Genomic DNA, 18,920 nt, shown 5'->3' on the forward strand with positions numbered 1-18,920 from the left:
TGATAGTGTCTGGTCTTACATTTAGGTCTCTAATCCATTTTGAGTTTCTTTTTGTGTAAGGTACTAGGGAGTGTTCTAATTTCATTCTTTTACATGTAGCTGTCCAGTTTTCCCAGCACCACTTATTGAAGAGACTGTCTTTTCTCCATTGTATATCCTTGCCTCCTATGTCATAGATTAGTTGACCATAGGTGCGTGGGTTTATCTCTGGGCTTTCTCCGTTGTTCCATTGATCTATGTTTCTGTTTTTGTGCCAGTACCCTATTGTCTTGATTACTGTAGCTTTGTAGTATAGTCTGAAGTCAGGGAGTCTGATTCCTCTAGCTCTGTTTTTTTCCCGCAAGACTGCTTTGGCTATTTGGGGTCTTTTGTGTTTCCATACAAATTTTAAGATGATTTGTTCTAGTTCTGTAAAAAATGCCATTGGTAATTGGATAGGGATTGCATTGAATCTGTAGATTGCTTTCGGTAGTATAGTCATTTTCACAATTTTGATTCTTCCAATCCAAGAACATGGTATATCTCTCCATCTGTTGGTATCATTTTTAATTTCTTTCATCAGTGTCTTATAGTTTTCTACATACAGGTCTTTTGTTTCCCTAGGTAGGTTTATTCCTAGGTATTTTATTCTTTTTGTTGCAATGGTAACTGGGAGTGGAGAAAGAAAATTTCTTCATCTTAGGTGACCAAAGTCTCTGACTGAAGGAAAGTTCAGGCTTCAGCATACCTTATTTTAGATGAAAAGTGAGTCTGAGGAGTGATCTTACAGTATGGTCAGGGGTCTGTGAAATATCTGGGCAAAAGAAAAACAAAAAGCAAAAGCCCCACCCTCACTGCCAAATCTCTCTCTCTCTCTCTCTCTCACACACACACACACACACACACACACACGCACACACGCACACACTCTCACACAACCAGCCAACCAACCCAGGGAGACACATTTCTGGGAGCTCTGGTGGAGTCAGGGCTCGTCGGCATTGGAGAAGTGATCTACTGCAGCATTTCTCAAAGGAGGTTCTGTCGGTGGATCAGCTCCATGAGATGCTCTACTGAACAAGGGTTCTGAGCACAGAGAAATTTGAGTATATTTACTCTTCCTTGGACATTCCCTATGCTTGCTAGTCTACTAAAGCCATTGAGAATTTCTCCAGTAAAGACAAATGACCATTTCTGCTTCTCCAGTATTTTCCAACATTGAACATGTGCTTCTTCCCCACTCCCATTAAATTTATTAACATCGAGTGCAATTTGCTTCTTGAAACACTTTGGGAAATGCTGATCCTTGAAGTACAAAAAGGCCTAATATGGAAGGAAGAATCTACACAAACAAAAGAGAAGAAAACACTAAATGAAAACAGAGAACCCAAACTCCTGGCAGGCTCTAGTGTCCTCTAGCGGCCACTGTACAGTGACTGTGATGTCCACCTAACACTGTCACTTGAATCCTCATCTTAATTCCCTCATGGTTGGAAAAGAACTGGGTTGGAAGTGAGGAGTCATGGATTCCATCCTCCCTTCTGCAAATTGCCTTTGGATAATTAACTTCCCAATCTGAATCTCATTTTTCTCAATTATAAAATCAGAGTTTAAAGAAATGATCTTGATTGTACTTCCTAGGCCCAATTAGATGATTCTATCACAACTATTATAATGGAAGAAAAAGAGAAAATAGGATTTGCTTGAGAAGAATGCTCTTTATGATTAACTTTTCTGGAATGCAAAATGAATGATGTATGAAATAGAAATCCTACAGTACAACCATATGCAGATAGGAGATTCTTAATCATTATTCTGGCCATTTTGACTGATGATTGAGAGTCTCAGGAGGCCACCTGGAATGAACCTAGCTTTAGTACTGTACTTGCTGTCATTAGTTTTTGAAAAAGAACAATCCAGAAACTTTCAGCAGCGAGATTTTAAAATAAAGCCAAAGGGCAACTTTAAAATTAGTTCTTTTAATTAATCGTCCTTCAGGTTGTACAGTCTGTGACTACATATTCTTGGTTATTAAACAGTTTGTACTTCAAAAAAAAATCAAGATGTGGCTGAAATGACAGATTCAAATGAAGCTAATCTAAAAATATGGAGAAATACAATACAGCAAATTATTATGCAAGTGTCTGTGTATTTTTCATCTGTATGTTTCCTTTAACAGAAAATAAAATTAAATTAATTAGAGAGAGAAATTATAATTGCCAGGGAAGCTAAATTATTGATTTGATGCCACAAATCAGCTGACAGTTTTTTTTTCTATAATTCCTGGGCTCTGTAATTAAATAATAATTTAGAGATTTAAGACTTAATGTCACTTACAAGTTGCATCCTGAATTGTATGAAACAAGAAACTGAATCAATCCCCAAATTGATACCAAATTATCTTAAGATGCATTTCCATATTGAATTGAATTATTTTTTTCAGGATCCATTTGCAATAGTCAATTTCAGATATGTTTAGTACATATTTGATGAGAATAGTAGAAATCCAGGTCTTGAAAGTGGAAACTAATAATAATATAAACGTTTCCTCACTGCTACATGTGCCATGAGGCAAATGTGCCCTCTCATCACATTGGATCTAATCCATAACTGTGGTTCTCAAGCATGACTACACATTTGAATTGCCAGGGGAGGTTTTAAAATTTTCTAATGCCCAGGGTGCACCCAAGACCAATCAAATCAAACGTTCTGGGGGTGAAACCTGGGTATAGAAACTATTTTTATAAACTTCCCAGGAGATTCTCATATGCAGCAAAATTTGATAAGTGAAGCCATATAGCCCAGTCAATGAATTTCCAAGTAATCTGGCTGTACCATTTTGGTTTAAAATTGGCAGTGTGAAGCACATCTATTTCTATTTTTCAATTCTTCTATAGAAATCTCAACAGAAATTGAAGCTACTCCTTTTAAACAAACAAAGTGTAAAATATGACCTTGTGGTAGATAATTTTTGGAGTGTCTGCTTGGTTCATGAGAAATTCCTTAACTGCCTTTCTCCACCATCCACAGAAGAGGGTTCTCATGGCCACTGGACCAAAGTGGGCCAGTTGGAATCCCAAGTCTGGGATATTTGAATTGAAATTGAGAGTTAATATTTCTCTGTGGTTGGATGTATGGGCTGTGGTTGGCTAACTGTTCCAGTGGGTGGACTGAATAGCTGAGAAAATTTTGGGGAGAGAGAAGAGAGAAGAGATGGGCAAAATGGATCAGAGGTGAGTCACAGAGACAACATTTTTAGATGCCCAGGGTAGACATCTGTCACTTTTGCCTGCTTTGTGTCCCTCTCTATTTTGTTAACAGCACCCTCTTCTTCAGGGACTATCTTGTTTCCATTCCATGTAGTCCTGGGGATAACCGAGAAGTCAAGCCTACCAGCCTCTTGCTCCTTGAGCAGACTCAAGGCAGAAAAAGGTGGCACCGTCATTTTGGAGACCATTGTCGAGAGAAGCTGATAGTTCCTACTGTAGGATCCCTGGAGCTGCCTGATTCCTGTGCCTCCTGGGGTCTGATTGTTCAACAACTCTTTGAATTCTGGGATCAAGGGTGTCTGTTGCTTGCAGTTCAAGAATCCCAACAGAGTTTTCTAGGTTCTAGCTTGAGTCCACTCAGAGGCCTTGCAGCATTCTGTTTGGGGGTTCACGAGGCACTCTTGTATCCTTAATTACTTTTACCTCATGATGTTTTTGATATTTGTAACTTCACATCTTAACTAGTATAGACATTTAGTTGACTCCCGTATTTATGTGGATGATCCTGAGACTCACTAAAGAAGGAACAAGGCTTTCCAAGTCCTACTCCAATCTTCAAGGTCATAACCAACTCTTTTTATCATTCTGCATGCTTTCTGAAGCTGCAGTTTTTTTCTGCATTTTGTAAGTATGAAGATCTTGGAGAAATATTCATAACAAAGGTATTCTTTGTGAACAATAGGATTAAAAGCTTATCAAATACCAGCACGGTTCTAAATAATGTATGATCCTTTGAACAGGAGCCCAAATCTACTCCTGAAAAAAGAGTTCTTATTTCCTCCATCAAGCAACATTAAATGAAATTATAGTAGTGCCATTAAATCCAACTGTACACCAATAATTTTTCATTTCCAATGGTACTCTTCTTCATTAAAAAATCTTTATTAAGAAACAAAACATGCCAGCTAATATAAAAAGTACTTCCTTAAGCTCAGTATTTATATACTTGGCACACAATTCAAGGCTGGTCTACTCGAATCAGGAAGCACATGATTTTTTTCCTTGTGATGCAGCAAGCAGAGTTACAGTGACGTATTCTTAAAGACCAAAGGAAGCTTCCTCCATTTCTCCAGGTCCAAGTCACAGAAGTGGTGAGGTATGTGGGGTATTCAAATGGGTGACTTCTTATTAAATTTGGATCCATGGAGCTAGATTTGGATCATATTATTAGAATTCAGAGATAATTGGTAAAAAAAAAAAAAAGCACAGAGCTAACTAAGCAGCTTAAGTTATTAACAATGTTGTGGTCTTTGGCAAACTCTGGATGAACTATAATGAAATGGAAATAGCGAGGTTGGTACCAATAAAATATGGTCATAAAGTCTGACTACTTCACAGTTAATCCTTTTTCTAATAATCTAAGGAAAGGTAAACACCATCTAGGAATATTCTGGTAAAGAAAGTGGGGTAAATAAAAAGAAGCAGTTTAAAAGGCATTCTTCTGAACATCATACTTTATTTTTAATACAGATAGGTAATAAAATAAAAGGTACCCAGATATCTTTCAAACAAGAATACATTTTCTGTATATCAAGCCATCACCTACAGATTAACACTGGAAAAAATTTGCATTAATAACTCTTAATTCGTTTACATAAAATTATATGAAATAAACAAAATTATATGTAGGATGAGAACCAACAAATAAGAACCAATTCAAAGTTCTAAAATCTTATTTCTGTATTAATTCCTTCACAGTTCCAAAAAATCACACCCATCTACAAAAAGAATGTAGGTAGTCTTAACACTGAACCCTATGTACAAACTAACTTCATTTCTCTTAGTTACTGTTGATTCCATGGGCCTGGCCAACACATGCACTGTGATGCCAGTCAGAACTGCTATCCTGCTCCGCCAGGGGTGGCCCTTCTTTGCCCTGGAAGAAGGCATTACACCAACTCGTAGTATTTCCCAGTCTGGGGATCAAAGTAACAGTTCAGACATGGGTCATACAGCAGAGTCAGCACTTCCTCGTCCTCTTCCACACTCAGGTCTTCTCCACCTGTGGGAAGGGGAACCACTGTCATGTTAGCTGTTGGCCTGGCCCGTAATTCTTAAACTGCAACAGAGAAGGGCAAGGAAGCAGGAATCATCTTTCCTGGGAGACTGTCCTTATGCGGGCAGGATGTCAGTGCTGGAATGGAGGAGCGCTGCAGATGTGAAAACTCTATACTTGCAGTGTAAGACAGAGAAGAAACGGTGATCACAGGGGCCAGATTCGCTATAAAGCACAAGAAAAATGAGCGTGGAGAACTGGCAGGGAGGAGAAAGGATTAAGGAAGAGGGCCAAAGGACTAAAGAGTTATGAGGATTAGGGATATTTGAACAGGATTCAAAATTTGATTATCACAGCTCTAGACTTCTTCATGGGCCAGAGCTGCACAATTGCCAAACAGCGCAAATTAATAAAGAGCTCAATCCCCATTCATACAACCTAAAAAGACTACCAAATAAACATGAATTAAAATAATGTTTAGAAATAAGATACTCAAAGCACAGAACACAAATGGAAAACAATGTCAGATGATCTGTAATTTTTTTTTTTTTTTTCTTTTTGCGGTATGCGGGCCTCTCACTGTTGTGGCCTCTCCCGTTGCGGAGCACAGGCTCCGGACGCGCAGGCCCAGCGGCCATGGCTCACGGGCCCAGCCGCTCCGCGGCCTATGGGATCCTCCCAGACCGGGGCACGAACCCGTGTCCCCTGCATCGGCAGGCGGACTCTCAACCACTGCGCCACCAGGGAGGCCCGATCTGTAATTTTATTAGTGGTAGCAAGATGTGTCAAATTTGCTGGGAAAATGAACATGGCTTGATTTTTTTTTCTTGTGACAGCTATTTAGATGGTTTGGATGAAGACAACACCTACTGCCTAAGTAATCAGCAAAGTTAGCAAGGTTTGGTTGGTTTTCAACAAATGGCATGGAATGAAAAAAAAAAAAAAAAGCTTTACTAAGATATTTCCTGACCACCTTGTGTGTACCCAGTGTTGTGCTCAGTACTTATGTACTTGATGCCATCACTAGCACTAACAAGCGAGTGCCTTCTGAGTACTTCTCAAAATCCATGTAATAGGCTTGGAGGCTGGGAGGGCAAGACCTCCCTCAGCTGGAGAGGACCAGGGCAGGCTCAGGGAGGAGGGGATGATTAAGACACTTGTCTCTCTTCCTTAGCACAGGCTACTAAGGACCAAAGAAAACCAAACCTTTGGGCTACAAGCTCACCAGGGTCAGTTCTGGAGGGGCTTGGATGGTGGGCATGGGCAGGGTTGACACAGAACAGAGGCTCAGTAAATACTGAGTGCTTTTTTTTTTTTTTCTTTTTGCGGTATGCGGGCCTCTCACTGTTGTGGCCTCTCCCGTTGCGGAGCACAGGCTCCGGATGCGCAGGCCCAGCGGCCATGGCTCACGGGCCCAGCCGCTCCGCGGCATATGGGATCCTCCCAGACCGGGGCACGAACCCGTATCCCCTGCATCGGCAGGCAGACTCTTAACCACTGCGCCACCAGGGAGGCCCCCTGAGTGCTTTTTGAAAGGGTGAATCAATGATTGTGAAACAAAGCTGGGATCTTAAGCGTCACTGCCCACAGGAAGGGAAGGCGGTGGTAGTGGTGGTGGTGGTGGGACCTCACCTTACCCAGCCAAAACCAGGTTAAGCTGGTGCATGGACACCATCAGGACAGTGACAAACTGGAGTTAAGCCCAAGGGAGTGGTGAGAAAAATGGTGGAGTGGGGTTTTGAAACTGTACCACAGCCATTCCTCTGCCCATCCTTCTTCTAACCACCCCAAAACACTTAACGTGATCCTTCCCTGCCCCAGGCACCAAGCCAGGTGCTGGGGTATGAAGATATAAGAGAGAGGCCCTGTTTTCAAGGAGTTTGCAGTGATCTGGGGGAAACAAGAAATCAGCGGACTCTCTGGTGAGTTGCATGCAGTGCCAGCAGTTCTTAAAAAGTGGGGTTTAACAGAAGAACGATTTAATCTGCCTTGCTTAGTAACATCTCAAATAGTAGAACCCCCGATGGTTTAGAAAGCACTTTCTCATGCAGTAGCTCATTTGACTGTTATGATCCTGTGAAAGAGGCAGGAATTATCGTGCCTGTTTTATGGATGAGGGAAACTGGATGAGGGAAACAGGGTCTGCAAAGTTAAACAGCTCATCTGAGGTCACTTGGTGAGTTAGAGGCAGAGTCAGGGATGAACTTGGGTTTCCAGATTCCCAGTTCTGTGTTCTTTTGACCATACCTGCTCGATCTTATTGTTAACACAATACTGGTGTAAAACATTCAGTTGGAAGCTATTACATTATGGGGATTTAAATGTGGAAAGTAAAAAATTGTAAAGGTGTCCTACATTTAAAGACATCAGTTTTGGAAACAAAAGAACTTTGATTTTTCATATTTCCAAAACCACTGACAAAGATGAGACAGTCCTTGTGGGAGGGGCAGAGGCAACTAGCTCAACAGGCCCAAAGGAGCTGAGCTTATTAACTCCAGAAAAGGGAAAGCTTGATGGAAGTGACAACAGCCCTTCTGGCTTCACGTATATAAAGGGTGGCAAGTGAATGGGAAATTAAGATGCTGTGGGGTTCCAAGAGAAAGCAACAGAATCAATGGGTGAAAGTTACAAGGAGCCAGATTTTGGCTCAGCACAAGGAAAAATTTTCTAGACGCTGGAGCTGACCAGGAAAGGGAACGTGAACTCTAGGGAGGGTGAAGCAGGGACTGGGGCAATCATTTGTGTGAGATTTTGTAGATGAACCCTGTGTAGGACAGGGGGCCATATCCAATGACCCCTATGGTGCCTTTGATGAGTTTTTGTGACTCTTGGCTGCAGTGGCTTCTTGCATCCTTGAAATAGGACAGGACTTACAGCTAACGGCCACAGTGATAGTGGTAGCTGACCTGAGCACCTTGCACAGTTTCTGATTAAGAACAGGAACTCAGAGAAGGCAGGCTGCCTTTCCTTTATTTTCTATTGTTACCTTAAGAGTGGTCCCTAGGGCCTTGCCTCCACCCTCCTCCTCTAAGTAGGAGAGGGTGGGAATGCTTTTCAAATGGCTGTTTCATATTGAAGATGATCCCCTGGGTCACTTCTGCACATCAAAGGAGAGTGTGCATGTCCTTTACTTTCAGATATTCAATCCATCAACACTTCTATATTAGGGCTACTTCAGAGAACGGAACAAAATCAGGTGATCAATAAGTAACCACTGTGTGCTTGCTACGGGACTGAGCAGTCTGGTTATGGATGAGACAGCCTAGTTGTACATGTGACATACACACACGAAACAAAAACAGCTACTAAAGATTAATGAGGAGTTAAACTGGGAGTGGCTAAGAGCACCCCTGGGCTCTAGAATCCAACAAACCTGGGGATGGATGGGAGCGCCGCTGCTCACCACCTGCATGCCCTTAGGCTGGTTACAGATTATTTTACCTCACTGAACCTTCGTTTGCTCATTTTTAAAATGGGAATAACCTTATTTCATAGGGCTTTGTGGACTAAGTTGGACACTGGGTAATACGCATAGCACAGAGCACATGGTAGTTGTTCAATAAATAATCACTACTATTACTATTAAGAATAATAACAATATAATAAATCATTAACTATAGGCTACAGCTTTTTTAGTAACTCAGAACAGCACTGATAAAGCTTAAATATAAAGAAAAGGCTTCACAGAGACAGGCAGAATGACATTTAGACAATGAAGTCAGATAGATCTGTGTCCAAATCCCATTTCTGCCATTTCACAGCTGTGGGACATTGAGAAAATTCACTACTCAGCCTCAGTTTCCTCATATGTAAAGTAAGGATAGTAATAGTACCTGTTACAGTACCTATGAGAACTAAATAAGATAACACTCAGCACACACACAGTGAGTACTCAGCAAATGTTATAATCATTATGGAAAACGTAAGATATCTGAGTTAGACACAACACGGATATGTTCATTTATACCTCACTCCCTACCCCAAAACTATATCTGTTTGATTTTTTACTACTAAAAAAAAGGTTTGAATGAAACACAAAGCCCCCTACTAATTTTATACAGGATATTATAATTAATTCATCTTTAAATAAAAAGTTCTTATATCAAAAATCATGTATTTTTCAAAAAAGTAACACTAATTTTTTCCATCAGGTGTGATATTAAAACCACGTATTACTGAGGTAAATAATTATAAGTCAAATTTTCTCAAAGACCTGCCATCCAATGTCTTGTTTTTACTGCATCAACACATTGGGGGAAATTCTGACCTCTGGCACATAAGAGTTATATGCTATATAATTGTTTAGTGCATTCTGTGCTTGTACTTTCCAATAAGATAAAATTTTAAGCTGGTGTTATTAAATTAGAAAACTCAATACATTTTTACAACTAGTCAGGAGCCTTTCAAAATGAAAATAACCATTGTAATGGGCCATGGGTCTTTACCATCCAACTGCAAAGGGATCAAGGTGGATCCAATTCATTAGTAGAGGTTTGGCTACATAATGCATGCAAACTGAAGCAATAACTGCTATAGAAATGCATTCGTTCCAATACATATCGCTGGAGAACTGGAACTTCATGCATTATAACCATGGGACTAAGGCAGGTTTTGTGGTTTTTAGTACTAAAGCTTTAAATGGGTGAATTTTAGAACTCTACTAACGATGACATTCATACAAAAATTGGGTGATATTATGTATAACTTTATATTGAAATAAGTGCTTTAAACTTGCACAGATGGTTTTGTTTTCATTATAACTTAATTTTCAAAGCCTCCAACTTACATCATTTTGCCACTGTAATCTCTACGTAATGAAATTATAATATTGTTAAGCAATTACCACTGTGATGTCAAGCAATGGGAAATGTTTTGAAAGGTAATTATTGTGCATGGGTATGGGGTAATTTTCAATTATATTCTTGGATAGTGCAGAGTTCGTTTTTCTCCCAAATGCTAAATTGCTCTATTTAAAGACTGGCTACAGAAACTCTAAAAGGACAAATTAACAAATAAAACCATTCTCTGCTACCAGACTAAGAGCATCAGGACAGGGGTCCAAATTACATTTTTACTCTTCTTCACATAATAAAGCCATTTCTAGTGAAATAAAATTGCCTTTCAGATAATAATCTATTTACAAACTTTCAGCTTCATCCACTTTGAAACTGGTTAACGGCAATAACAGAAGAAAAACCAACGGAGTCAGACCAAACACAGCAATATTACCTGCCCTCCCCTTGGTTAGATCAGTGTGAGCAGATAATTCCTCCAGTTCACCTTTTGAGTCAATTAATATAAATGCTTAATTATCTATATTTAACGCATTTTAACTGTAGATAATAGAAAACCTATATGCACAAGCTTAGTCTTCAAGCTTGAAAATAAATGATGTGGCACCAGTTTATCAGATTTAAAATCTCTGAATCAAGACACTGTACTTGATTTTCGATTTTCTGACGCTGCCATCTGGAGTTTTTTTTTTTTTTTTTTTACAAGTTAATGCATTTTCTCTCTTATAGATCTTGAAAACTGATTGACTGTATCTTTATGTGCATACTAATACACTATTGTTTAAACAATTCAATGGTGACGGATCACCACTGGGAACAGTCAGCCTTCAGATCAATAAAGATGACATTTTAGATAAGATTCTGCTGAGCACCAGGTGCTTGCAAACTCTTCTACCAACTTATATCACAGTAGGGCAAAATTAACTTGCACTGTAACTGGAGAAAGTGAACTGTTGAGATTTGTTTCTCAGCAAATATGTGCCCTCAAATGGGAGAAAGATAAATGACCAATAATGTAATAAAAAGGATGAAAAGGTACTTTCTTCTATTAGAAAGCTATATTGTTTTTTGGAAGGCAAATGATATGCCAAGATTATAGTTCAGGTTTCATTTGGGAAATAAGTACATCACTCCTTTTGTAAAATCTCGTGGCTATATTTTACTTGGAAAATGCCACTTAAAACGACACATTGAAGAATTTGGATGATTAGTTAGGAATTCTTGCAATTTCATTCTTTCAGGCTAGTCTCTACTTACAAATGTGATTCAAATGTGAGCTTGTATATCAAATCATTACGCTGTACACCTTAAATTAACATAATGTTATATGTCAATTATATTGCAGCAAAGCTGGGGAATACCTCACAAGACATATATATATGTGCACTTGTAAATATGTGAATTACCACTCTGAATGCTTTTTGTTGCACATGAAGGAAGGTCCCTAGTCAGACTATTGAGCTCTGAAGCCCACAAAGCCTATAAGGTCTCCAGGGCCTGATTTCAGGCAAGATGGCAATGCTGCAGCCAGGGGGAAATGTATCCCAATTCCAGCAATGGAATCTAGGACCACACCCTGGGCCAAGGCCCCTCTGTTGTACATTTGGGGAATAAGTAGGTGGGGGGTGGTTCTGGAATAGGAGAGAGCCTCAGACACCCATCAGTGTGTTTACTTCTCTACTAGAGGGTTCACTTCCAGTATGCCTGAAAAGAAGGCATTTCTTTATATAGTGAGAGGGCTGACTGCCCCCCTCTTAATCACTTCTTCTATGCAGAGAAGACACCCCCTGGACCCTGAAAGCTGCATAAGAACATACTTCCTTGCCCCAAGGTTAATCAGAGACCAAAAGGTAACTACTTGCCTCACAGGGGAAGGGGAAGGAATCTGGATTCGAGAATGTCATACGGGTATAACTTGTTTTTTTGCACTTCGATTTATTGTGCTTTTTACAAATCGAAGGTTTGTGGCAACCCTGCATTGAGCAAGTCCAACGGCACCATTTTTCCAACAGCTTTTGCTCACTTTGTGTCTCTGTCACATTTTGGTAATTCTCAAAATATTTCAAACTTTTGCATTATTATTGTATTTGTTATGATGATCTTTGATCAGTGATCTTTGATGTTACTACGACAACCTGCTGAAGGCTCAGATGATGCCTTTTTTTTTTTTTCTTTGCGGTACGCGGGCCTCTCACTGCTGTGGCCTCTCCCGTTGCGGAGCACAGGCTCCGGATGCGCAGGCTCAGCGGCCATGGCTCACGGGCCCAGCCGCTTCGCGGCAATGTGGGATCCTCCCGGACTGGGGCACGAACCCGTGTCCCGTGCATTGGCAGGTGGACTCTCAACCACTGCGCCATCAGGGAAGCCCTCAGATGATGCATTTTTTAGCAATAAAGTATTTTTAAATTAAGGTATGCATTTTTTAAAAGATGTAACGCTATTGGACACTTCATAGACAACAGTGTAGTGTAAATACAACTTTTATATGCCCTGGGAAACTAGACTAATTTTATTGCGATATTTGTTTTATTGCGGTGGTCTGGAACAGAACGTGCAATATCACAAAGGTATGCCTGAATATGCTAACAAATCAGTTCACAAGCTGAAAGTTGAGGCAGGGGCTCTATGGGTCTAAGGAGACTTCTAAAGAGAGTACTATTTTATCCAGAAAGGCTCAAGAAAGAAAACTACCTAAATTAAAAACACTGCACTGGACATTTCAGCTGTGTAGTTCTTATTGACCTAAATGGGAATTCTGTGGTTCTATCAGTGTGGGGCTCAAGGGTGCGGACAGTCCAGTGCGACAGGCCTCGGTCAGTGTTCTGCTCCACAATCAGTGGGGCTGTGACCCAGGCTGTGACCCTAACCTCACCCGTACAGTGGCGACACAGCACAGTCCTATGCCAGTAAGTGTTAGGAGAAGTCACTGAGAGGTAATGCACAGGAAAACTCGACACAGAGCTGGGCACACAGCATGTGCTTTATTAATGCTGGCTTCTATTATTACTTTGATCGTCAATATTGCTTTTTTAGGGGAAGTTCTCCTTTGCATTTTGAATAAATCTTCAAGATACAGGGAAGATCCAAAAAGTAGACCAAATCATCCTCCTGTTTCCCATGGGCAGAAGATTCACTCGTTCTACCCATCAAATATTTACGCAGCGTTTACAATGTCCTAGGCTCAATGTTAAGCACTGTGGGTACCACGGTTGTTCGATGAAGCACAATGTCTGGTGCGATAACTAATAAAACAGATTTTGGAAGACTGCTTTTAGACTCAGGGTATTAGGTAAATGTCAAATAATTGCACGGTGGGAAACAGGACTGTGAAAGGATTCCTCTGTTGGACCCAGGACAGGCGGCCAGGTTCCCCTCTCTCTGGTTAGCTGTAAGGCGTCATGAGATTTCTATAAATTCTTTAATAGTAATTTGGATATTACACCTATAAAATAAGCATCCGCTGCCTATTTATGTCTCGTGGGAGATTAATGTTCATAAAGGAATATCTTCTGTGGCTTTGCTGTACAAAAGATATGAGAATGTTATTTTTATGAGACTCTGGCAACTCCAAAAGCCCTGCTGAGTGTCTTTCTCACTCAAAATCCATGCAACCTGCAAAAAAAGGTTTACAGGCCTGAAGAGAGAGGCATTATTATTCCATTTTGGAGCTGGTAAGCATGAATAATTTAAGGGTCATCGCTGTAAAGGAACAAATGTCAAAAACAAATTGACAACTATTCTTCGAGCAAAGTCTGGTTCATTTTCAAAAGGTCAGTTTGGTAGTTTTCTTGAGTAAGTTCTGAAATCTTAACTTCCCATTTTTACATTTCACACGGTCTCCAGAAAAACACATTTTTCGTAAGTGTTAAGGGCACCCGTGCTCATGGTAATTGATATTTGGCAAATGTATCATGGCCCAGCTGAGAGCTGCCCGTTCCTCCATTCAGTCGAATGGCGCGGAGTACAGTGCTGTTCCTGCTGGCTGCTTGGCTCTGCTGGGAGCCGGGCTGTTCATTTCAAGATGGAATTCACACACTTGAGACATTCTGGCCTAGTAGAAACTGGGGCTGTGACACAAATTTGTACTGAATAAAGAAGGGACTCTTGTTATAAAGCAGAAACTAATAAAAAAAAAAAAAAAAAAGAAGGGACTCTAGGGCCAGGTATACTGCATGCATTTACTTCTGTATGGGCTGGGGCAAGTTTTCTAGAGTTACGTATTGGTTAGGCCATCTTTCCCTGCTGTGAGAATGCAGTTATGCCTCTAGCTGCATGGATACATCTCGGCCTCTCCATCTCTGATGGAGATGTGGCGGTTCATCGTATCACTTCCCTGATCTAAGTACCAGTGTCCATGTGTAAAATGGGGGTAATAAAAGTACCTACGTCTCAGTAGGCTATTCTGAGAATTAAAGTGCACATGTAGGCCTGGGTCACTGGAAGATGAAATAAACATTAGCTATTATTATGTTTATCCTAGAAGTCTGAAGATGGAAGAGCCTCTTTCCCTGTGAACGAGCCTTCAAAACCACCTTCACATCCCAGTGCAATGGTTCTTCAGAAAGGCACTGATGTGGAGGAAGACTGGATCCAAATCATAACTCTGATTGAGCATTTGATCTTGGGCAAGGTCAAATTGAGGGTGATGAACTACATTAGTGTTTTTAACTGGTTCATTAGGGCCCCACGGCAGGGTTCTGAGACCATAACTCCCACTCCACCCAGAGCAGTTCTGCTTTTAATTCCTTTACTTATTGGGATTCCATATGAGATTTTACTTGACAGAAAAGTTTTCATTGCTTATAAGTAAAGTTTAAGAGCCACCGCATAAGGTGACCTATAACTGTTTTAATTGCTAAAATGTATGGGTCTAAGTTCAATACTTTCATTGTTGAATTTTACAAATATGTCTAATATACCAAAAAATTGGAATTGGGGGAAAAACTGAAAGTCAGATTTCAATGAATTACCCTGTTGTTTTTCTTCCAAGGTTGTTATAAGAAATGACCAGCTGAATATTTCTCTCCCTCTTTTTCCTCCCTTTCTCCCTTCCTGTCTTCCTTCTAATGAGAATCCAGCATATCTAATATATGCCAGAAATTTCAGGGTACTAGGGATCTAGGAGTGAGCAAACTGACAGTCTCTGCTTTTAAAAACTCTTAGGCTACCTAGGAAAAAAGGCAATAAACAAGTAAACGAATCATGAGTTACGAACTGTGAAAAGGCTGTGACGAAAAGGCACTAGGTGAGGTGAGAGAGCCTGACCTACTCAGATAAGGTCCTCTCGAGAGGGCTTGGAGAAGGTGGGCACAGCGACCACCCAGGCTGGGCAGTCCCGCACTCTAGTCATCTTGCCCTTCATTCAGCCCCTCACTCCCTTGGCCTTGCCCTAGATCTGGTCAACACAGCAACTACACCCCTCAGCCACTCACCCCCCTGGAGGGAGTGTGGCCACCAGTCATTTCTGACAAGCCTGGGGGTGGGGGGATGCAGGTCCAGGCCTGAAACAGGTGACCAGAGGTCTGCTTTTCTTTTTTCTGAAAGGACTTAGCTACTTAGCCCTTGAGATGTTTTAATTTGTTTTCCTGTCGACTGGAACTCTCAACAGAAAAGTAATTTTTCAATTCCTGGTTTATATATAGTATTTTTTTTATTAGGTAATTTATTTACTTGGTTCAAAGCCAAAAAAATTAAAAAATAAAAACAGTGGTTGGGCTCTGGGGCCAGGCTGCTTGGGTTTAAATCCTAGCTCTGCCAATGACTAACTTTATGCAAATTATTCAAGAGCTTGCTGCCTCAGGTTCTTCAGCTGTAAAAAATAACAACTGCATATACAAAATTAGTATCTTCCTCATGGTGCTGCTGGGAGGGCTAAATTTCTTTTTTACATTCTCTTTTTTTAAAAAATTGAAGTATAATGATTTACAATGTGTTAGTTTCTGGTGTACTGCAAAGTGATTCAGTTACGTGTATGTGTACATATATATTCTTTTTCGTATTCCTTTCCATTATAGTTTATTATAAGATAGTGAATACAATTCCCTGTGCTATACAGTACGACCTTGTTGTTTATCTATTTTATATATAGTAGTGTGTATCTGCTAATCCCAAACTCCTAATTTATCCCTCCCCCCAACCTTCCCCTTAAGTAGCCATAAATTTGTTTTCTATGTCTGTGAGTCTGTTTGTGTTTTGTATAAAAGTTCATTTCTATCATATTTTAGATTCCACATATAAGTGATATCATGATACTTGTCTTTCTCTGTCTGACTTACTTGTGAGGACTAAACGTAACCACTGAGCACAGTATCTGGCATATATTAGGTGCTGAGTTAATGGCATTGTGCAACAGAAACCCAGGAAGAGTCCCAGACTACCCACAACTGTGCCTTCCTTCTCCTTCTGATGGTATACACTGGATGCTTGAGGCTATTATTTTTCTTTGACAAACACTTTGTAAGAAGAGATGGAAACACTAGCTCAGTATATTGGTAAGTGTATGCTACGTTGTCTAAAACTAAGCCAATGACATGTAAAGATTAAGCAAATAGGAAACACTACTTTTTGATGGTTTTCATTAACTACAAACTATCCAAGTTTATCAGAAGAGGGAAAGGGATACCAGATGGAAATCTAGGGTGACAGGGAGAAGGCGTGCCAGATCTGGTTAACACTGGCCAGAACATTTCTACAATTCTTGGAATTTAATTTGTTAATTTGTCCTCCATACAAGTTCTGTTTACCTTCAACATAATTGAGCCCCTGCTGTCAAAACATCACTTTGCAATGGCAACTTGAAGACATACTTTCAGCCACTCATCACCACTATAGATCTTGGGTGCCTTTGCTTAAAGACCACACTCTCCTGTGGCTTATTTAGGATACTTAAAATATTACTTGTTCCCTCACAGCAAGGACTCCTCCTGACAGGCAAGATTCTGTTTTTCTGTTATGAGTAATTATAAAAGTACACCCTTAAAAAGAGTCTCAATTTGAGGGGCATCATCTATTTCAGACAGTAAATCACAGCGACATCTCCATCCCTTGGGCAACCAAAATGCACAACTCAGATATATGAGCTCTCACTCTGAACTCTCCATACCTGAAGAAAAATGGGATGCTCCACTTTCTCCCTGGGGCAATTAGGGAAAAAAAAAACCCGGGCACCTTTGTTGGAGTAATTTATACTGGTTTCAGTTCCTTTTTTTTTTAAACCATAGATATAGAGCTTCCATCTTTATAATCCAACTCGGAAAGCTATCTCAGGGAGTCCCACTCTGAGGTTGTCTGTCACTCCAGCTATGCATTTTAGAGTTCCCCCCACCCTTCCCATCTCAACCCCTCTGTGTCTGATGAAGATTCTTTTATGTCCCTCCTCTACACACTCCTGACAGTTACGTTCCCTGCTCACAGCCAGAAACTAAATGGTCATCTTTGTGGCTCTCGTCAACAAAGAGAACACCAGGCAAATTTTCATCCCTGCTTCCTTCTAATTTTTCTATTACTAATACTACCCATCATAGCTCTGTGCCAGCCTTTGCTTTAATGAAACGGCCGTGCCTCTGTATTAACGAAAACATGGATCTCCGTGATGCTGGAGTATTGGGTCTGCTTTATAATAATACTAACAACTGGTATTTGGTAGGCGCTATCCCAAGTATTTCATATACAGTATACCTCACTGAATCTTCATGAAAAACTTGCAGGTGGGCACCATCTATTATTAGTCTTCTTTTACAAAACTGAAATTCATAAAAGTCACACAGCAGGAATTGCTAGAGTTGGAATTCAGATGAAGGTCAATTTGACACCAAAGCCATGCTCTTACGCCTTAAACTATATTTTGCCCATGGATTAACCTTCAGGAGAACAAGGACAATTTCTCTTTTAAATTCCTTTTAGTTGCAAAGAACCTATAATCCTATAAAATGAGGCACAGATTACCTCATTTGGGGTGTGTGAGCCTAAGTGATCAGCATTTAAAAAAAACAGTGGCATCTCAAAGTGACTGATTTTCTCTATATATAGTTAATTATTTTTATTTTTTATGCTTGGTGTTTTTTATATTCCCACCTCGAGCACTCAAGCTTCCGGAAGAATCCTGATGCTGCTCTGCTGGCTGTTGACTGGGAGGAACAGTCGGTGGGTTCAGCATATTTAACCAGTCCCTAAAAAGAAAAGAAGAAAATAAATGAACCACATGTTTGTAATTCCATATATAGATTTTACCTTTCTCCTGGATTTTTAACTCCCTGGGGCTTCCACAAAAAACGATTTTTCCCTTCTTATTTCGGAAAATAAGATGTCCAGAAATTAATATTCAGTTTTATAAATCTGTAAATACATAGTCAATTACTTAACTAACTAGCTGTTCAATAAATACACCAACTAAATGATGATGACTGTTCCTCTCAAAAGTTTATTACTGTTGATCGTCAACTACAGCATAGCTCCTATCACCTAAGAAAATTATTTCAACAACTAAGAAGAAATGCAGCAGAGACAAAGCTCCTTAGGACCTTTGGATAAGAAAGCCTGACAAAGTTACATGTCATGGATGACAAGAGTCCATTTGGTGATTCAAAAGAGAAGTTAGTCTTGGAGCTGTCATGGACCAGCCATGATGGTGGGAGCTGGTATGCATTCACTTGGGGCTTTAGGGCAGGGGAGGACAAAAGAAGGGAGAGTGAGGGCCTTTGGGCCCTTGAGTGGCTCAATACTTCAGTTCTCCCTGTATGAATGGGGGCAAAGCCACTTCAGAAAGCACCTCCTACATTCTCCGTCCCTCTGCCTCCAACTTCCAACCTCATTCCCAGTCTCTTTACTTTCCTTCTTTCCATTCTTTTCCTGTCTCTCTGCTCCCTCTAGCAGATACCTGGGTGG

The 18,920-nt window shown here is 40.3% G+C and overlaps 1 protein-coding gene across 8 annotated transcripts in view; it reads right to left on the reverse strand.

The window, feature by feature from the left end:
• Positions 1–4,890: 4,890 nt before the first annotated feature.
• The window catches only part of CFAP20DC (CFAP20 domain containing), a 276,608-nt gene continuing 262,578 nt past the window's right edge, over positions 4,891–18,920 (reverse strand). For all 8 annotated transcript variants that reach the window (XM_060110977.1, XM_060110973.1, XM_060110975.1 and 5 more), the window contains 2 exons: positions 18,111–18,205; positions 4,891–5,250 (listed from right to left, as the gene is read on the reverse strand). In XM_060110977.1, coding sequence (XP_059966960.1) covers positions 5,138–5,250; positions 18,111–18,205 — 208 coding nt within the window. In that variant the 3' untranslated portion in view covers positions 4,891–5,137. The remainder of the gene's footprint in view (positions 5,251–18,110; positions 18,206–18,920) is intronic.

The sequence above is a fragment of the Mesoplodon densirostris genome, chromosome 10, assembly GCF_025265405.1.
Source record: "Mesoplodon densirostris isolate mMesDen1 chromosome 10, mMesDen1 primary haplotype, whole genome shotgun sequence".
Taxonomy (NCBI): Eukaryota; Metazoa; Chordata; class Mammalia; order Artiodactyla; family Ziphiidae; genus Mesoplodon; species Mesoplodon densirostris.